The sequence below is a fragment of the Rhinoderma darwinii genome, chromosome 3 (genome assembly GCF_050947455.1).
Source record: "Rhinoderma darwinii isolate aRhiDar2 chromosome 3, aRhiDar2.hap1, whole genome shotgun sequence".
Lineage (NCBI taxonomy): Eukaryota > Metazoa > Chordata > Amphibia > Anura > Rhinodermatidae > Rhinoderma > Rhinoderma darwinii.
In genome coordinates, this window is record NC_134689.1 from 80,090,352 (window position 1) to 80,112,806 (window position 22,455).

Below are 22,455 nucleotides of genomic sequence, written 5' to 3' on the forward strand. Positions count from 1 at the left end.
TGCACCATACACCTGTGTACCTCACAACACTGGAACATGCACCATACACCTGTGTGCCTCGCAACACTGCAACATGCTCCGTGTACCTCACAACACTGGAACATGCGTCATACACCTGTGTACCTCACAACACTGCAAAATGCTCCATACACCTGTGTACCTCACAACACTGTAACATGCACCATACACCTGTGTACCTCACAACACTGGAACATGCACCATACACCTGTGCACCTCACAACACTGGAACATGCACCATACACCTGTGTACCTCACAACACTGTAACATACACCTATGCACCTCACAACACTGGAACATACACCTGTGGACCTCACCACACTGGAACATACACCTGTGTACCTCACAACACTGTAATATACACCTGTGTACCTCACAACACTGCAAAATGCTCCATACACCTGTGTACCTCACAACACTGGAACATGCACCATACACCTGTGTACCTCACAACACTGCAAAATGCTCCATACACCTGTGTACCTCACAACACTGGAACATGCACCATACACCTGTGTACCGCACAACACTGCAACATGCACCATACACCTGTGTACTTCACAACACTGGAACATGCATCATACATCTGTGTACCTCACAACTCTGGATCATGCACCATACACCTGTGTACCTCACAACACTGGAACATGCATCATACACGTGTGTACCTCACAACACTGGAACATACACCTGTGAACCTCACAACACTGGAACATGCACTATATACCTGTGTACCTCACAACACTGGAACATGCACCATACACCTTTGTACCGCACAACACTGCAACATGCAGCATACACCTGTGTACCTCACAACACTGGAACATGCACCATACACCTGTGTATCTCAACAGCGGAACATGCACCATATACCTGTGTACCTCACAACACTGCAACATGCACCATACACCTGTGCACCTCACAACACTGGAACATGCACCATACACCTGTGTACCTCACAACACTGCAACATGCATCCTACACCTGTGTACCTCATAACACTGGAACATACATCATACACCTGTGCACCTCACAACACTGATACATACACGACACACCTGTGCACCGCACAACATTTCAACATGCACCATACACCTGTGCACCTCACAACACTGCAATATGGATGATACACCTGTGTACCTCACAACACTGATACATACACAGTACACCTGTGTAACTCACAACACTGCAATATAGGCGTTTTTACTTCTGGGCGTTTTTACTGCTTTTACTAGCTGGGCGTTGTGAATAGAAGCATATGATGCTGACGAATCAGCATCATCCACTTCTCTTCACAACGCCCAGCTTCAGGCAGTGCACAGACACACAGCGTGTTCTCGAGAGATCACGCTGTGACGTTACTGACTTCCTGCCCCAGGTACTGCATCGTGTCGGACGAGCGAGGACACATCGGCACCAGAGGCTACATTTGATTCTGCAGCAGCATCGGCGTTTGCAGGTAAGTCGATGTAGCTACTTACCTGCAAACGCTGATGCAGAATCAACTGTAGCCTCTGGTGCCGATGTGCCCTCGCTCGTCCGACACGATGCAGGACCTGGGGCAGGAAGTGAGTGACGTCACAGCGTGATCTCTCGAGAACACGCTGTGTGTCTGTGCACTGCCAGAAGCTGGGCGTTGTGAAGAGAAGTGGATGATGCTGATTCGTCAGAACGCCCAGCTAGTAAAAGAAGTAAAAACGCCCAGATGTACATACACAATACACGCCCACTTGTACATAACTTTAAACACGCCCAGTTGTACTTTAAAAAGCCTCGTTTGCATAAATATAAAAATGGTCATAACTTGGCCAAAAATGCTCGTTTTAAAAAAAAACAAAACGTTACTCTTATCTACATTCCAGCGCCGATCTGCTGCAATAGGAGATAGGGGTTTCAAAATCTGGTGACACAGCCTCTTTAAGCTTACTGGTCTATAATTACCCGGGGAAGACCTAGAGCCCTCTTTGAAAATAGGCACCACATTTGCCCTGCGCCAGTCCCTTAGCACTATACCAGTCACTAGAGAATCTCTAAATATTATGAAAATGGGGAAAGAAATAACTGAACTAAGCTCTTTAAGAACTCTAAGGTGTAAACCATCTGGTCCCGGGGCCTTGTGCACATTTATTTTATTTAACTTAGCTTGGACCATATGTACATTCATCCAATTCAGTTTATCAACTGATATATTAACAGCACTGGCATCGGCTACATCAGTTGCTCCTTCTTCTGTTGTATATACAGAGCGGAAGAACCCATTTAGTAACTCTGCCTTCTCTTGATCCCCTGTGACCAACTCCCCATTACCACTATCTAGGGGTCCTACATGTTCATACCTTGGTTTTTTTTTTGCATTTATATACTTGAATAATTTTTGGGGATTTGTTTTACTATCCTTGGCCACCTGCCTTTCATTTTGTATTTTTCCTAATTTTATTACATTTTTACAGATTTTATTACGCTCTTTATAATTTACAAAGGCTACAGCTGTACCGTCAGATTTGTATTTTTTCAAATGCTCTTTTTTTTTCATGTATTGCTCTTTTACAGAAGGTGTAAGCCATGTGGGGTTTAATTTTAGTCGTTTATACTTTACCTATAGGAATAAATTTTGCACTATAATTACCCAAAGTACATTTGAAAATCTCCTATTTATCATTTGTCCCATTATTTAACATTAGTTCTTCCCAGTCTATATCCTTAATTGCAGCCCTCATCCTGGGGAAATTGGCCTTCTTAAAATTAAGTGATTTTGCCCTCCCAGTCTGTGTTTGTTTTTTACAGTATAGGTAAAATATAACTATATTATGATCACTGTAACCGAGGTTTTCACGAACATTGACGTTCCCAACAAGCTCTGCATTATTAGAAATGAAATCCAACAGAGCTTCACCTCTAGTCGGGTCTTCCACAAACTGGCCCATAAAATTTTCCTGCAACAGGTTGAGGAAATGTCTCCCCTTTGCAGTTGAAGCCGAACCATAACACCAATTAATATCCCGGTAATTAAAATATCCCATTATCACTTCAGTACCCGCCTGTGCAACCCGCTCCATCTGTTTATAATTCTCACCTTCCATCTCCTCAGTTATATTGGGGGGTCTATAGATTACACCAAAAGTAATTTTTCAGTGATTACCTCCCTTTCTAGTTCCACCCACAAGGTTTCAACCTCCTCACAAGCTTCACCCTCTAATGTCTCTTTCACACTCACCTTCATATCGCTTCTCACATACAGACATACACCACCACCTTTCCTATTTGTCCTGTCTTTCCGAAAAAGTGTAAAACCCTGTAGATTTACAGCCCAGTCATGTGAAGAGTCCAGCCATGTTTCAGCAACACCAACTATATCTATATTTTCTTCCAGTATCAAGGCCTCCAGCTCCCCCATTTTGCTTGCTAGACTTCTTGGCATTTGTGAACATACACTTTAACTTGCCTTTAAATGTTTCACTTTCAGTATCAGAAATGTGATTATTTTACATTATTTAGGCATTTTTATTTTCATTGTTGTTTTGTAACACATGGATCTCCCTATCCTGTTGTCTAGTCCTCTCCCCACAGTCTGTTTCTCCCCCCACCAATATAGTCTGACCCCTCTCTAACCTGACTACCCCTTTATTTTCTACATTGACCTCCCTCCTCAGTCCTAGTTTAAATACTCCGCCACCCCAGCTAGAATTCTCTCCCCCAACACAGCGGACCCCCTTCCATTTAGGTGCAAATCATCTGCAGAATACAGTTTGTACCACAATGAAAAGTCAGCCCAATGCTCTAGGAACCCAAAGCCTTCTCCTCTACACCAAGACTTAAGCCATGCATTTAACTCCCTGAGCTCCAGCGGTCTTTCCTGTGATGCGCATGGCAGAGGCAGTATTCCAGAGAATACTACCTTGGAGGTCCTTCTCTTCAGCTTGTAGCCTAGTTCTTTCAAATTATTCTTAAGGCTCCTCCACCTACCATTTATTCTTTCGTTGGTACGTCCGTGTGAATAAGGCCTAACAATGTTGTGAGGTACACAGGTGTATGATGCATGTTCCAGTGTTGTGAGGTACACAGGTGTATGGTGTATGTTCCAGTGTTGTGAGGTACACAGGTGTGTTACAGTGTTGTGAGGTACACAGGTGTATGGTGTATGTTACAGTGTTGTGAGGTACACAGGTGTATGGTGTATGTTACAGTGTTGTGAGGTACACAGGTGTATGTTCCAGTGTTGTGAGGTACATAGGTGTATGGTGCATGTTACAGGTTGTGAGGTACATAGGTGTATGGAGCATGTTGCAGTGTTGTGAGGTACACAGGAGTATGTTACAGTGTTGTGAGGTACACAGGTGTATGGAGCATGTTGCAGTGTTGTGAGGTACACAGGTGTATGGAGCATGTTGCAGTGTTGTGAGCTGCACAGGTGTATGGTGCATGTTCCAGTGTTGTGAGGTACACAGGTGTATGGAGCATGTTGCAGTGTTGTGAGGTACACAGGTGTATGTTACAGTGTTGTGAGGTACACTGGTGTATGTTGCAGTGTTGTGAGGTGCACATGTGTATGTTCCAGTGTTGTGAGGTACACAGGTGTATGGAGCATGTTGCAGTGTTGTGAGGTACACAGGTGTATGTTCCATTGTTGTGAGGTACATAGGTGTATGGTGAATGTTCCAGTGTTGTGAGGTGCACAGGTGTATGGAGCATGTTGCAGTGTTGTGAGGTGCACAGGTGTATGGAGCATGGTGCAGTGTTGTGAGGTACACAGGTGTATGGAGCATGTTGCAGTGTTGTGAGGTACACAGGTGTATGGAGCATGTTGCAGTGCTGTGAGGTGCACAGGTGTATGTTCCAGTGTTGTGAGGTGCACAGGTGTATGGAGCATGTTGCAGTGTTGTGAGGTACACAGGTGTATGGAGCATGTTGCAGTGTTGTGAGGTGCACAGGTGTATGGAGCATGTTGCAGTGTTGTGAGGTGCACAGGTGTATGGAGCATGTTGCAGTGCTGTGAGGTGCACAGGTGTATGTTCCAGTGTTGTGAGGTGCACAGGTGTATGGAGCATTTTGCAGTGCTGTGAGGTGCACAGGTGTATGGAGCATGTTGCAGTGTTGTGAGGTATACAGGTGTATGGAGAATGTTGCAGTGCTGTGAGGTGCACAGGTGTATGGAGCATGTTGCAGTGCTGTGAGGTGCACAGGTGTATGGAGCATGTTGCAGTGTTGTGAGGTGCACAGGTGTATGGAGCATGGTGCAGTGTTGTGAGGTACACAGGTGTATGGTGTATGGAGCAGTGTTGTGAGGTACACAGGTGTATGGAGCATGTTGCAGTGTTGTGAGGCGCACAGGTGTATGGAGCATGGCGCAGTGTTGTGAGGTACACAGGTGTATGGAGCATGTTGCATTGTTGTGAGGTGCACAGGTGTATGGAGCATGTTGCAGTGCTGTGAGGTACACAGGTGTATGGAGCATGGTGCAGTGTTGTGAGGTACACAGGTGTATGGAGCATGGTGCAGTGTTGTGAGGTACACAGGTGTATGGAGCATGGTGCAGTGTTGTGAGGTGCACAGGTGTATGGTGCAGTGTTGTGAGGTACACGGGTGTATGTTGCAGTGTTGTGAGGCGCACAGGTGTATGGAGCATGTTGCAGTGTTGTGAGGTGCACAGGTGTATGGAGCATGGTGCAGTGTTGTGAGGTGCACAGGTGTATGGAGCATGGTGCAGTGTTGTGAGGTACACAGGTGTATGGAGCATGGTGCAGTGTTGTGAGGTGCACAGGTGTATGGAGCATGGTGCAGTGTTGTGAGGTACATGGGTGTATGTTGCAGTGTTGTGAGGCGCACAGGTGTATGGAGCATGTTGCAGTGTTGTGAGGTGCACAGGTGTATAGAGCATGTTGCATTGTTGTGAGGTACACAGGTGTATGGAGCATGGTGCAGTGTTGTGAGGTGCACAGGTGTATGGAGCATGGTGCAGTGTTGTGAGGTGCACAGGTGTATGGAGCATGTTGCAGTGTTGTGAGGTGCACAGGTGTATAGAGCATGTTGCATTGTTGTGAGGTACACAGGTGTATGGAGCATGGTGCAGTGTTGTGAGGTGCACAGGTGTATGGAGCATGGTGCAGTGTTGTGAGGTGCACAGGTGTATGGAGCATGGTGCAGTGTTGTGAGGTACACGGGTGTATGTTGCAGTGTTGTGAGGCGCACAGGTGTATGGAGCATGTTGCAGTGTTGTGAGGTACACAGGTGTATGGAGCATGTTGCACTGTTGTGAGGTGCACAGGTGTATGGAGCATGGTGCAGTGTTGTGAGGTGCACAGGTGTATGGAGCATGGTGCAGTGTTGTGAGGTACACGGGTGTATGTTGCAGTGTTGTGAGGCGCACAGGTGTATGGAGCATGTTGCAGTGTTGTGAGGTACACAGGTGTATGGAGCATGGTGCAGTGTTGTGAGGTACACGGGTGCATGTTGCAGTGTTGTGAGGTACACAGGTGTATGGAGCATGGTGCAGTGTTGTGAGGTGCACGGGTGTATTTTGCAGTGTTGTGAGGTGCACAGGTGTATGGTGCATGTTGCAGTGTTGTGAGGTACACAGGTGTATGTTGCAGTGTTGTGAGGTACACATGCGTATGTTACAGTTTACGAGTTCTATTAGCCACATTATGTTGTATATTATATTTTATATTATAAAATGTACTGGGCTCTGGAGGAGACCACTTATGACAGGGGAAGCAGCAGCTCCGTATATACAGGGTGCTCTTTCTCGTGGTATCAGACCTAGTGATAAGACACATGATGCAGGAATAGGTACCTCGGGCTCCTGATCAGCAGACACACAAGTGAGGCTGGCGAGACTCCTCCTCCAGCATGTGCTGTGGGCCCGCCCCCGTCCTCTACTCCTCCAGACGGCTGCTGAGAGGCTCAGTGCAGAGCGGACTGTGCTACTGTGGGGAGCTCCCTGACACTGCTATGACCCGGAGCTAGCGCGGCTGAACGTCTCCCTGGGATTTATGGATACCAGTGAGGATCTTGTTTGACACCTCTTACTTCTTTATGCTTTAACTGGGGAGGATTGAGCAAAATGATAGTAACACGTGAGTTAATAAGACTTCTTTTCTTATTTAAGGCTTTCTGCTGGCGAGCAGTGCCAGGATGAGGTGGATGATAGGGCTGATCCTTGGGGCACATGTGACGTTGGATACTTTTTCGGGCTCCTGACAGGCAATAAATGATATTCTTAACGATCTCATTGACGCTTGTCTATGGAAAGTCCACGACCAGTGTGTTCAGAGAGCCTCACGGATCATGATCGTGCGATCTATGATTTCAGCTGATTGCCTCATCGGTTTGGTACTATAGATCTATAAATCGCATGTGAAAAATGAATGGACCGCGATATCTCCTCTGCTACATGGCATTGTGGTTCTGCAGCAGCTGTGGCATCCTCAGCTTTGGCTATGGGTCTCCCCTACAGTTGTCGGTTTCCCCCTCTCCATTTATGTCCTGCTCCTCATTCCAGATCGGAGTGAATTGCTTGGGACTACAGGGAGTATTTCGGATTTGCAGGGCATTGTTCCTGTGTGTTCAGACTTCTGCTTTACTGGGAGGAGTTGTTCTTGAAGGGAATAAATATTTGCATGTACAATGTATCCGGAGACCATTGTACTCAGGACAGTCCTGACTATTTTCAGCAAAAGTGGCAATTGTCCCTAATTTCTATAGACCGTCCTGGAATTTTAACATTTTGTCTCTGGAGAGTTCCAGCTTTCACCTCCAAATGTGCTGGATATAGATCTGTTGTGTAGAGCATCCAAAAGGCTGTAGAACCTATCATATAAATGATCAATCTCCAGCCCATACACGACCCTTGGCTTCCAATCTCTACTTTCAATGAAGTCTGTCATTGGACTCCTGTTTGAGGATACCCAGGGAATCTAAAACTTGAGTCTGACATGGTGATACTCGTGTTCGACGTCTGTGATTGACATTGAGCACTTTGGGCAGTGGTTGTTGGATGTGTAACTAGACCTGGTTGTTGGATGTGTAAGATCCATGGCGTTCACCATTTGTTGTCGGTGCTGTAGACCCTGTGATAACATTCATCTTCATTTTCACAATTCACTTATGGTGCCACGGTTTCAATATTGTGTGCCCCTGTGGAGTATGGCACTGCCTTGCATACTATAGTAGAAGTATAGGGATGTTGTATAATACAGCGTTTTCTCCGGCAGAATGTGCTTATCCAGTGTATAGTGAAAATCCTGTCTGCTGCAAGGGTCAGAAAATGTATTGGACATGTTGGATTCTATATTTCTGCAGAACATTGAATGAGTTGTTTCCTGCTGATAGGTTGTGAGTTCATATAGTGATTGATAAAAAAACAAAAGCAAACCTTTTGATTTAGTTAAACCCCTCGAATTAAGCTCAAAGTCGACACTGCAATTACATTTTAGGGTAAGTTCACACTGAGTTTTTTGATGCGGAAACCACGTCTGAAAACGCGCCGAAAATGCCTCACACTGATTCCCGTCTCACGGGAAAAAGACATCAATGGGAGGCAGAGAAAGCGTATTTCGTGGCGTTTCTTTGCCTGCGGCGCTCAATGGCCGCGGGCGCAAAACGCAGCAAAAATCGGCGTGCAGGCAGAGCAAAATCTACCTCAAAATTCCAAATGGAATTTTGAGGCAGATTTTCTGCCTGCAAAAAACTCTGTGTGAACCCAGGGTTTTCCAATCTATATTAATCACCCTGAGAATGGGATTACCTGGCTCTACCTGTGCGACCCATGTGAATGGAGCAGTTCTGTGCATGCTCTGCCAGCATGGCAGCCCCATAAAAATGAATGGAGCGCTGGCTGAGCATGTGCCGTATCTCTCCATTCAGAGCCAGGTAAACCAAATCTTGGGGTCTGTGGGGGTACCAATGGTCGGACCCCCATTGATCAGATATTTATCACCTATCATGTGGATAGGTGATAAATATAGATTATGGGAAAACCTCCCTTAATTGCTATTTCAGGTCTATTGTGGTGGTGTATAGAGGATAAATAACGAACAATGTGTCACTGTCCAAATACTTGTGAACCCAACTGTTCACCCATAACATTTAATCGAATGACCGATGAAGTGAATAACCTTGATTATCTCATTACAATGGCACCTATCAAGGATATATTAGGCAGCGATGAACAATCAGTTCTTGAAGTTGATGTGTTGAAATGGGGGAATATGGGAAGCATAAGGACTTGTTACTCTGACACGGGCCGAGTTGTGATGGCTAGATTACCGGGTCAGAGCATCTCCAAAACAGCAGGTCTTGTGGGGTGTTCCCAGTATGCAGTGGTTAGTACCTATCAAGACTGGTCCAAGAAAGGATAACTGACAACAGCGTCATGGGCACCAAAAGATCAACATGCATGTAGGAAGCTAAGGCTGGGTTCACACGAGCACATTACGTCCGTAATGGACGGACGTATTTCGGCCGGAAGTCCCGGACCGAACTCAGTGCAGGGAGCCGGGCTCCTAGCATCATAGTTATGTACGATGCTAGGAGTCCCTGCCTCTCCGTGGAACTACTGTCCCGTACTGAAAACATGATTACAGTACGGGACAGTTGTCCTGTAGAGAGGCAGGGACTCCTAGCATCGTACATAACTATGATGCTAGGAGCCCGGCTCCCTGCAAGGAGTTCGGTCCGTGACTTCCGGCCGAAATACGTCCGTCCATTACGGACGTTAATGTGCTCATGTGAACCCAGCCTAAGGCTAGCCCATCTGGTCCGTTCCCACAGAAGAGCTACTCTAGCACAAATTGCTGAAAAAGTTAAAGGCGTTCGCCGGGCATTTTATATTGATGGCCTATCCTTAAGATTGGTCAGCAATATCAGATCGTTGGGGGTCTGACTCCCGGCACCAGTGCCGATCAGCTAACTGAAGGGGCCGTAGTGACTTACGCTGCAACCTCTTCATATTTTACCAGGCACAGCGCCGTACACATCCGTAGCGGCTGTGCCCAGGATTGCAACGCAGTCCCATTCACTTGAAGGGGATCAGAACTGTAATCCCAGGCCCAGCCACTACTGATGTGTATGGCGCTGTGCCTGGTAAAATATGAAAAGATGTGGCATTCGTCACCACAACCCCTTCTGTCGGCTGATCGGTGGGGGTGCCTGGAGTCAGACCCCAACCGATCTGATATAACCCTTTTAATGAAGGCTGTGATAGAAAGGCGTTCGAACATGCAGTGCATCTTAGCTTGCTGCATTTGACTGATCTGGGCTACACCTCCCCAGAGTGCCTATGCTGACCACCGGCAAGTGTGCACGTTGGGCAAGTGAGCCTCAGAACCATACCATAGAGCAATGGCAGAAGGTGACCTAGGTTTTATTTTACATCCTGGACGACGGGGTGGGGGGTGTTGCTGACTTGGAGACAAGATGGCACCAGGATGCCCTATAGGAAGAAGGCAAGCCGGCGGAGGCAGTGTGATGCTCTGTGCAATGTTCTGCTGGGACACCTTGGGTCCTGGCGTTCAGATGGTTGTTACTTTTACGTGTACCAACGAACTAAACATTGTTGCAGACCAAGTACACCCCTTCGTGACCGTTTCCTAATAGTGGTAGCCTTTCAGCAGGATAATACGCACTAACCCGCCGCAAATGGTTTGAGACACATGACGACAAAGAGCTCAAGGTGTTCACTGGAATCTCCTGGGTTTCTGCTTTGATTACTAATAAAATGTGGTCTGATTGGTTGTTTGTCATATTTAGACCAAACCAATTTAACTAAACAAGTGACACAGTTGTACTGTTTGTCTATTGAGCACGTTGAGTAAACATCCACCGTGCAGGGAGAAAGTCAGTGAACCCTTGAACCTATTAAACTGTAGAACACCCCCCCCCCCCTTTAGTAGCAATCCCGTCAACCAAACGTTTCCCGTAGCAGCCAATAATACTTGCACAATTTTTGAAGAATTTTGGACCATCCCTGCCTGCAAATGTTTCAGTTCATCAATATTTCTGGGTTGCCACGTGCACAGCCCTCTTCAGGTCATGCTACAGCATCTTGATATGGTTAAGGGGTTATCCAGGCTGGGGGCAGTATTTTTTTTGACTGATCCACAGGATAGGTCATCAATATATGATTGGCGAGTGTCTGATACCCGGACACTGCACGATCAGTTGTTCCAGAAGCTACAGATGTAGCCATCTTTATCTTGACTTTTAACTCATTAAATACATTGGCAAGAAAGGTTAGGCTTCGTTCACATCTGCGTCAGGGCTCTGTTTAGCCGACTACGCTATTGATTCCGTCAAAACGACGGAACCCCTGCACAACTGAGACAAATGCAAACCATTGGCACTGGATCCGCCACCATTGAAATCAATGGTGATGAAAACGGAAACCTCTGGTTTCCATTTGTCAGTCAGGGCTCCGTTCCGACGGATAGCTCCGTTGGAACGGAGCCCTGATACAGATGTGAACAAAGCCTTAGGGTATGTTCACATGGCAACGCCAATTATGTCTGAAATCACAGAGCTGTTTTCAGGCGCAAACGGCTCCTGAATTTCAGACGTTTTGACAAGTGCACGCATTTTTCACGGCGTCTTTTACGGACGTAATTGGAGCTGGTTTGCTTTGGAGTCAATGACAAACTGCTCCAATTACGTCTCAAGAAGTGACATGCACTTTGAGGCGGGCGACTTTTTACGTAAAAAAAAAAAGCCCGTCTGCACAGAACACTGTAAGACACATTGAATTCAATGGGCAGATGCTTGCAGATGGTTTGGAGCCGTTTTTTCAGGCGTAATTCGAGGCGTAAAACGCCTGAATTACGTCTGTAAATAGGGCGTGTGAACATACCCTTACTTTTTCAATGACTTCTGTTGTCAGTCAAGATCGGTGCTGGAAGCAGAAGTTTCCGTACACTGTACAGTGGCTGTGCTGGGTTACTGCAGCTCTGTTCATGTTCACTTGAATAAGAGCAGAGCTGCAGCACGACGTCTGTTCAGTGGTCGGCACCATCTACTTCCTGCACCGACCTTGCATAGCTTCTAGCAGCCTAAATAGCTGATCGGTGCGGGGTCATGGTGTTGGACCCCCCCCCCCCCCAATATCCTATACTGATGACTTATCTTGTGGGTAGGTCATCAGTATAAAAGAAACTCCCAGCCTGGACAACCCCTTTAATTAAGGTCAGGACTTTGACTTGGCGATCCAAAACGCAAGTCGTCCTTTTCAACCAATTTTTAGTTTCAAAAGGTATTTATTGGTATATCGGTTAAGAAATGTGATATACAATTACATTTAATCAATCCTCGCACAGGAGGATGCAGTAATAAATGCTTGTTTTAAACAGGGAGACATTTACAGGGAAGTAAGGGATTTGGAGGGACATAGGGATAGAAAAATCTAAACCAGCCAACTGAGCCATAAAATTGTACATATTAGTCATATGACTGTAGAGCGAGCCTAGTGTCACATTGTTGGACCACAATTTACAGGGTAATAGTATACTGAAAGTCGGGTGAATGAGGGGAGGAGAGCCATGGGTCCCACACCGTACCATAGAGGTGGAGTGAATCAGTTCTCACAGCCTCAAGTTTTTCAAATATAGCTATACGATTGACTCTATTAATAACCATAGAGATATCAAAATCAGCTGTACGCCACTTGGACGCTATATAGATTCGAGCCGCTAAGAGTATAAACTGGGCAAGCTTAAATTTAGAGTTCGGCATTCTGGGAGGAATGGCTCCCAGTAGACATGTAGGAAGCCTTTTTGGAACGGTAAACTGGCAGATATTAGAGATCAAAGTACAGATACCCGACCAAAAAATTGATACTCGTGGGCACGACCACCATGTATGGTACATAGTTCCATCTAAGGCACATCCTCTAAAACACTCGGCCGAAACCGTTGGGTATATGGCGTGAAGCTTTGCCGGGACGTAGTATGCTCTATGTAACAATTTCGTGGACGTCTCAACCAAGGATACCTGCCAGCTATCCTTACTAATAGTGTCACAGCATTGTCTCCACTGTGCAGGTGAGAGCGCGGCCCCCATGTCTTCCTCCCACTTCAACATATACGGTAATTTGGTATCAGGGTGTGGGGTATTAAAAATACTATATACCATAGATAACATACCCTGCCGAGAGGGTGAAAAGATTAATATTCTTTCCAAAAGGGTGTATGTCATTTTTAGTTTGGGCAGGGAGTAGTTTGCACAAAAAAGAAAACATCTGGATAGCCCTATAATGTTCAGGGGCAGGGGGGGTATGGGGCTCATTGAAATGCGCATATGAAATCAGATGGTCAGCCCTAATGAAGTCATGGACTTTTGTTAGGTTTTTGGAATACCACCAATTATAGCTTGAGCTCTGAAGGCCCGAGGGGAACCCCGGATTTCCAATCATAAAAAAGCAGCGGGGAGCATCGGGACTGCAGCCCATGTCGGAATCTAACTGATCGCCATAGAATGAGGGAGTGATATGATAGAAGGGAGATATTCTTTAACGTAGTCGGTAGGGGAGATACCATCCACAGCAATGCGCCCCATGAATAAGGTGTAATTTGAGCCGCCTCCAATGAGACCCACACCGGTGCCCTATCTGGCGGAAGATGCGTTAGTAACAGTTGAGCCACACTAGCCGCCTTGTAGTAGTGTAGTATGTTGGGAACCGAAAGCCCCCCCCACTCTTTTGATACATCATGACACGTGTCGATATTCTGGGGCGTTTATTTTTCCAGATAAATTAAAAAATGTCTTTATGGAGGAGTTGTAGATCACCTTTCTGGAGGGGGATAGGAAGAGTTCTAAATAAATATAGTAATCTGGGGAGGGTCACCATTTTGATTGTATTAATTCTACCCACCCAAGAGATCGGTAGTTTAGTCCACTTCGCCATATCAGCCCTAATGGCCTTAAAGGGAATATGTTGCCAGAAAAACATGTTGTTTTTTTTTTTTAATTAAACATTTAGTGTGTAGGTGATTAAACATTGTTCACATTTTTTTTTTTTTTTTCACGAGTCAGGAAATATTATAAATTAATTCTACTTTATAATATTTCCCATTGCTGGTCACTAGATGGAGCTATTCCCAAAATTGCAGCATTGCAAAATTGGGTAAAAAGCCCTCGCTGCATCCCCCCCCCCTCCTTTTATCCTGGCTAGTGCCGGGATAAACGAGGGGTTTGAACGGTCTAACCTCCTACACTGTGTCGCCATTTTTTGAGCTAACACACAGTGTAGTAGGTTTACATACAGTAGTAAACGTACACAAACACGAACATACATAGAAATCTCTTACCTGCTCCTGCCGCCGCGGCTCCCTCCGGCCCATCCGCTCCGTCTGCTGCCGCTGGTCCAAGTGCACAAGTCCGGAAGCCGCGACCGGAAGTAGTAATCTTACTGTCCGGCCGCGACTTCCGGTCCACAGGAAAATGGCGCCGGACGGCGCGCATTTCAAATTGGACTGTGTGGGAGCGGCGCATGCGCAGTTCCCACACAGACGGCGTACATGTTAGTGGTTGGAACGGGCCCCGTTCGCAGTCCCTATGGGACTGTGGCTGCCGTATTCCATGTCTGTATGTGTCGTTAATCGACACATACAGAAATGGGGAAAAAAATGGCAGCCCCCATAGGGAAGAAAAAGTGTAAAAATAAGAAAAAGTAAAACACAAACACACAAATAAATATAAACGTTTTTAATAAAGCACTAACATCTTTAACATATTTAAAAAAAAATTGTGATGACACTGTTCCTTTAAAGAGGCAATGTCACCAGATTTTGCAACCCCTATCTGCTATTGCAGCAGATAGGCGCTGCAATGTAGATTACAGAAACGTTTTTATTTTTAAAAAAACGAGCATTTTTGGCCAAGTTATGACCATTTTTGTATTTATGCAAATGAGGCTTGCAAAAGTACAACTGGGCGTGTTGAAAAGTAAAAGTACAAGTGGGCGTGTATTATGTGCGTACATCGGGGCGTTTTTACTTCTTTTACTAGCTGGGCGTTCTGACGAGAAGTATCATCCACTTCTCTTCAGAACGCCCAGCTTCTGGCAGTGCAGACACAGCCGTGTTCTCGAGAGATCACGCTGTGACGTCACTTCCCCAGGTCCTGCATCGTGTCAGACGAGCGAGGACACATCGGCACCAGAGGCTACAGTTGATTCTGCAGCAGCATCAGCGTTTGCAGGTAAGTAGCTACATCGACTTACCTGCAAACCACGATGCTGCTGCAGAATCATCTGTAGCCTCTGGTGCCGATGTGTCCTCGCTCGTCCGACACGATGCAGGACCTGTGAGTGACGTCACAGCGTGATCTCTCGAGAACACGGCTGTGTCTGCACTGCCAGAAGCTGGGCGTTCTGAAGAGAAGTGGATGATACTTCTCGTCAGAACGCCCAGCTAGTAAAAGAAGTAAAAACGCCCCGATGTACGCACATAATACACGCCCACTTGTACTTTTACTTTTCAACACGCCCAGTTGTACTTTTGCAAGCCTCATTTGCATAAATACAAAAATGGTCATAACTTGGCCAAAAATGCTCGTTTTTTAAAAATAAAAACGTTACTGTAATCTACATTGCAGCGCCTATCTGCTGCAATAGCAGATAGGGGTTGGAAAATCTGGTGACAGAGCCTCTTTAAATACCGGTGGGTAATTGTATCAAGGGAGGGGGTCAAAGCTATGCCCAAGTAAGGGAGGTAATGCGTTTGGGTGTGGAAGCCAAAATTTATTTCTATCAGTTTTTTTGCAGGGAAGGTGGAACGTTACAATACAGGGCCTCCGATTTAGATTGATTCACACGTAATCCCGAGACTGCGGAGGAGCCGAGAGCCGCCATCAGATTCGGGTGGGAAGTCAACGGTTTAGTGAGCGTGAGGATGAGATCATCAGCAAAGAGACTTATCTTTTGTTCCCCTTTACCAACCCTCGGTCCGGTAATATTTGGATTACACCTGATGAGTTCTGCTAACGGTTCCATAGCGAGTACAAATAAAGCTGGCGAGAGGGGACAGCCCTGTCTAGTACCTCTCCGTATGTGTATAGGATGAAGTGTGGTAGTTGGTAGTTTAAGGTGTGCCTCAGGGTTGTGGTATATTGTCTTGACAGCCCGAAGAAAGGGGCGCCCAATCCCCACTCTTTCTAATACTTTAAATAGGTATTCCCAGGAAAGGCTATCAAAAGCCTTTTCTATGTCTAATGCTAAAAGGACCATCTTGGATTTAGTAACGTTCGCTGAATGTATAGTATTGAGGATTTTCCTAACATTATCAGGTGCTTCCCGTCCTGGAATAAATCCTACTTGATCTCTATGAATTAATTGGGACATAAACCTGTTCAACCGTTTGGCTAGAATAGAAGTGAATATTTTAGTGTCTAGGTTAAGTAACGATATCGGTCTGTAATTACCTGCCATCAAGGGGTCCTTGTTAGGTTTGGGAATAACTGTAATCATGGCGGAGAGGAATTCAGTAGGCATGGGCCGACCCTTCATCAGGTCTGTACAAAAGATAACTATATGCGGGACTAATTGCTGAGAATTTTTTGTAGTATAAGGCCGTGAATCCATCGGGTCCCGGGGCCTTCCCCAATTTCAACTCTTTTTAATAGTGTCCTCTACCTCATCGCTCGAAATCTCGGCATTCAAAAATTCAATATCCTTTTCGGAAAGTTGAGGGATGTTGACAGAAGCTAAGAAATCCCTCACCGCAGCCTCAGAAGGGGGGGACGGGTTGGCATATAAAGTTTGATAGAACTTGGTAAAGACCTCATGAATACGGTCCGGGTTAGAGGTGGTCTGTCCCGGGCGTGATTGGATACGAAACACCTGATTGATTCGCTGCCGAGCCTTAAGCTGCTGGGCCATAAGTTTATCTGGTTTATTGGCCCATTTATAATATTTTGATTGAGTCCATCTAAGGGCTTTTTCTGTCTTATTGGTCAGCAACATATCAATCTGGAACTTAGCGTCTTTAATAGCACGAATGAGATACAAGGAAGGACTTCGTTGATTGGCCGCCACCAGTCGGGCCAGTTTAGCTTCAAGTGCATTTTGAGCCTGAGACCTTTCTTTTTTACAACAAGATGCCATTGCTATTATCCTGCCCCTTATAAATGCTTTATGGGCAAGCCACACAGTATGTGAGTTAACATCCGGAGTGGAGTTGTCCATAAAGTACTGAGAGAGTTCAGTCTGAATCTGGTGCTGAACTGTAGGGTTAGATGAGAGTGACTCATTAAGCCTCCAGGAGAAGGGCATGACGCCTTGTTTGGAAAAGTCAAATTCAGCTAGAACTATATCATAATCCGACCAGGCCGACAGGATATGTCTAGAGTAGGCTAATGAGGGGAGGGAATTAGTTGAGGCCAGGATCATGTCGATCCGGGTGTATAAACGATGCGCCGCAGAGAAGTATGTATAACCCTGTTGCGCCCCGTTATATTCTCTCCAAGTGTCTGCAATAGAAAGCGAGCCCAGAATCTTATTGATCAAAGCCGCCTGAGTATGCGTGCGCCTAGAGGGAGCGGGCGAGGAATGGTCTAGTGTAGTGTTCATCACAAAATTAAAATCCCCACTCCATATTAAGTGTTGGTATTGTAGAGCGAGTAAGGTATCATGTAACCCTTCAAAAAACTGAAGCGGGTCTTCATTTGGAGCGTAAGAATTCTCTATACATAGGACTTTATCATATAATACACCTAGGATGATCACAAATCTGCCCTGGGGGTCTACTATAGACTCAGTGTCCTGGATCGGAAGATTATTCTTAATCAAGGTGATCACTCCGCGTGACTTAGAGGGAAATGTAGCAGAGTAAAATGTAGTGTACCGGGGATGGAAGAATTTAGGATGAGATGTAGGTGTGAAATGGGATTCCTGCAAACAAATCACATCGGGGTTATGCTTAACATAAGAGAGAAAAGCTTTTCTCCTTTTTTGTGGCGAGTTGAATCCCCTCACATTATGACTTAGTACTCTACACATAATACAAGGGAGGAAGTGGCATAGTCTCGGCAGATACACAAAGCAGAAAATTACTAGGCATACAGTGTAACGGAAGTAGGTGACTGGTACTTTTAGCATATAGGCTCGTATATGGCATAGAGAGCGAAATAAACAGGTTAAACAAAAAACAATGGACAAGTGTCCAACTATTCTGTGGAGTATTCCGCAGACAGGTAGCACCTCTCGGGGTGCACATCTCTGCTACAGCAATTCTCACAAAAAAGGAGGCCAGCATGGTGGCCAGCAGCACTAAGCCTGATGATAGGATCTAGCCAGAAAGTTCCTTGGTACAGGAAATAACAATGATGGCCTAGATGAGGCGAGGCATATAGAAATTAATGTGGCTCCCCATAGGGCATGATACTCATCTGGATATCAGGCGAGGATCCTTATACATTGTGTCCTCCTATTCCCCGGGGGTCGGGCAGCTTAGTAGTGGAGTTGGAGGTTCTCGGCCCGGGTGTCCAGGTCCTAGTCGGCCGTTGAGGGCTGGGCGAAAGGGCTGAGACAGGGACCAATGGAAGTCCAGCACACTGCAAGGCATCTCGACCCTCTGCTGGCGATTTAACCACGTAGGTTCTGTTGTTGACCTGAAAATTAAGCGAAAAGGGGAATCCCCATCGATAACGGACCTTGGCCGTCTAAAGCTTGAGTAATGTCGCGCATTTCTCTTCGACGGAGTGTAGAATGTGCCAAATCCGCATACAAGTGGACTGAGGGTGGCATCCCCGGTAGGGGTGAGAGATTCCGTGCCGCCATTAGGATCCGATCTCTCGCCTCTGGATAATGAAATTTCAGTATCACATCACGTGGTAAATCCTGGTTGCGTGGTCGCGTCAGGGCTCTGTGAACCCTATCCATCTGAAATAAATCAGTGGCAGCTTGAGTTACGAGGGTACGGAACAACGTGGTGAGAATGGGTTTCAGTTCTGTAACAATTTCCGGTAGGCCTCTGACACGTAGATTTCCTCTCCGGGACCTATTCTCAAGATCTTCTAATTTCAATTCCAGTGCCTCCAACTGTGCTGCATGTGTATCGATATCTCTGCGGTCCGTCTCCAGGGCATCCGCCATGTCATCGGCCCGGTTCTCTATGTCAGAGACTCGTTGTCCCACTTCATGTATTTGGCGGGAAAATTCGGCCACCGCCTGTGTTAGTTCCGTGCGGAACAATGCTGCAATATTCCTGAATAACTTGTCAGTGTGGGTAGCGGTCGCTGAAGGTGAGGGCGGCAAGGGTGTTTCTGCCGTTGACGAACTCTCACTGACCTGAGCTGCAGCCGGGTCGGCCATGATGGATTGCCTCGTGGTTCGGAAGATCTCCGGTATCGTTTGTGAAGGAGCTGGAGTCGCCGGTCCCCGAGGCTTTGATTTGTTGGTCCGAGTCATACTGCACATTACCGGACTTTTTTTGGCTGCGAAGGAGCTGTGTAAAACAGCGCTAATACGGCTTGATCAGTGCTGCCGGAGCGGAGCTCACATCAGGTGCGTCCTGTTCATGGAGCTTCGTGCATGCGCCCCTCAACCAATTTTTAAAGGGTAATTAAACGTTCAACAAGCTTCTGACATGTCAGAAATTTTGATTGGTGGGGGTATGAGTGCTGAGACCCCCCACCAATCGCTAAAACAAAGCATCAACAGCACTCGTGTGAGCGCTCAGCCGCTTTGTTTCTGTTCGGCTTTTTCTGGAAATCAATGTATCTGAGTACGGGCTCAATAGAAAGTTTTTGAGCCTGTACTCCGATACAACGGCTTACCTGAAAGTCGAACGGAACCTAATCAGCTGAGTAATCACATGAGCGCTTCTGCCGCTTTGTTTTATGACATGTCAGAAGTTGAAACCTTTAATTACCATTTAAGTTGATTAATTTGAGGTCATGGACTGCTCCCCTTATGTTTTCCTGTAAAAGGTTTTCCTACGCCTTTTTAAAGTTACTATTCCCTCAATGAACGCAGGGTGTCCACGCCCTGAGTTAGCACAGCATTCCCTAACCATGAAGGCCCCTCCACAATGTTTCACAGTTTTGATGTTGGAAGGCAGTGTTTTTTCCTCCAATCAAAGCGTTGTGCATATGTGCTAAAATTCCGCTTTCGTCTCCTCTGTCGATTAAATTATTATCCCAGACGCCTTGTGGAACATCCAGGTGGTGCCAGACAAACTTGAGACGGGCTGCAGGTTTTTTTTGTTTTTGTGGACAGCAGCAGCTTACTTGGTGTTCTACCATCAACGCCCTTCTTGAGTATTTTCTATTAGTGGACACATTAACAAAGGTTTTTGCAGTTTTTAGTAGGTCTTTTGCTGTTGCCTTTTTTTTTTTTTTTTTTCCTCACCACCTCTTTCAGGGTTGGTCGTTGTGCTCTTGGAGCGTTTTTTTTTTTTTAATTTTAATTTTTCTTTTTAACCGGTTGCCCACTCCTAGGGAGAGTAGCAACAGTCCTGAATTTTCTCAGTTTGTAGACCATTTGTCTAGCCAATAGATTGATGTGCACCCAGGTCTTGAGCAATGCTTCTGTAGCCTTTTTCTGGTTTATTAGTCTCTAGAATATGTATTCTGAAAGTTGTTTGCCTCAGGGCATGGTTCCCACTAATCAATCTTTTTTGAGAAGAATAGATTTGTCAGTAGCCAGGCTTTGTGTGCCTTTATTTAATAGGCAAAGCACCTGTGAAACCCACACTTCCAATCTCCTCTTCTTTCTTCTTAGGGTAACTTCGGCTCACCTCGACTCTTCTCGGAGAGACTGGGTTAGCTGAAGACTGGCTTGTAGAAGACTATGAGCCTGTTTTCAGTTAACTATCACATTCCATCTGACTGGGCACTGTTCTCGACTCAGCGCTTCTGCCCCTTTGTTTCAGCACCTGGACCACCACCTATCGGTTTATGAAGTCAGTTACACATTTTTTTGCTAATTATCTGTGTTCATGACTTCTACAAGAAGTTTACTTAAGGTCCTATTAAACGGACAGATATGGGCCGTGAAAATGAGCTCCGATCAACGAGACGGTGCGGATCGGCACTGGTTTGCTCCTCACACAAGGAGCTACTATCTGAATGTATGGGGACGTAAATATCATTATTAGATGGCAACATTATTGTGTCTTCCCCAAAAATATTTTGTGAAAAAAATTAGAAAGATAAGTAGTTTGGACAATCCTCTTATGTTAAAAGGTTAGCACAACAATAAAGTAATCAATGTCCTGCTGCTGGGACCCCCTAGTCATCAGCTGTAATCTGTGGGAGAAATCCTTAGGAGAAATGAATTATTGGTGCCTATTGAAATCAAGAGGCTGTGCATGGATGTGCTGAGTCCTTCTGAGGGGGGAAAAAACCACTTTGTAGCAACTCTCCTAATTAATGGAGGGACTCTCCTCACTTCTGATCCTAGCGTGAGAGTGGGAACTATTATTCTATGGGTAAAATTACAATTCCACTGGCTCAACAGGGATAAATTGACTTGCGTATGGTCTGCTTTAGGCCGCTTTTACAGTACGTTTTTTTTTGTGTAAAGTGAGTGCACATACCACACACTTTCTAATCTTGGCACAGTTTTGAAAAGACTTATTGTAAATAATTTTTTATTTTTTTAAGGCAAGATCCTTGTTGCAGCATGTGGGATTGTGTTAACTCTTCTGTAGCAAATATATTGGAAGCCTCAGATTGCAGCTGTAAATTTCTAAATCTATTTGAAATGTCTGGGAAATAGTCTTCTCCTGGATGCGGCTAGGCCCAACGTGCATGTTTATTTCAATGGAAGAGGGGAATAAACCTCTGGCAGCTACCTATTCTTTCGAATGCTTTAGGAGATTAACTGTCAGATGTGTGTACATGAGGAATAACACTATTTCTGGCCATTATGACTTGTATTCTGCATAATTTAGCAGTTTTCTCCTCTACAGGCTCTCTAATTCTCAGTTTTCCCTGAGTTAGTGGGTGGAGCCTAACTGCTATTATGTCTCCTATATTAAACAGAGAAGAGGAGAATCCCGCTCTGCAGCATGGAGAACATTATACAGAATTATGTTAGTTGTTTTTTTTGTTTTGTTTTGTTTCTTATTAATGAAGGCCAGAGCAATTTGTTATGCATTGACCTCCATTTGTAATCCATGTCCAAGGTATTACCATTGACAGGTGACCCACTGACTCTTTACAGGGCTTTAGGCCCCATGCACACGACAGCAAAAAACATTCATTCCCTTTCATTGAACACTGACACCTTTCCGTAGCACTACGGAAGGGTGTCAGTGCCGTGGAAATGTTCCGGGAATTATGGAACATGTCCGTTATTTTGCGGGCCGTGCTCCCATACTTTGTATGGGAGCACGGCCCGAAAATGCGGCGGTCAGTCAGCGGCCGGCCGTGCCCGCAATCGCGGGCCGTGATTGCGGGCACGGTCGTGTGCATGGGGCCTTAGGCAGGGAATATTGCTGTGTAATCCT

General features: G+C 45.7%; 1 protein-coding gene across 1 annotated transcript in view; it reads left to right on the forward strand.

The window, feature by feature from the left end:
• The first annotated feature begins 6,933 nt into the window (after positions 1-6,933).
• The window catches only part of LOC142748964 (rho GTPase-activating protein 7-like), a 74,915-nt gene continuing 59,393 nt past the window's right edge, over positions 6,934-22,455 (forward strand). Inside the window, exon 1 of the mRNA XM_075856415.1 lies at positions 6,934-7,092. Within this exon, the coding sequence (XP_075712530.1) occupies positions 7,080-7,092 (13 nt within the window). The 5' untranslated portion in view covers positions 6,934-7,079. The remainder of the gene's footprint in view (positions 7,093-22,455) is intronic.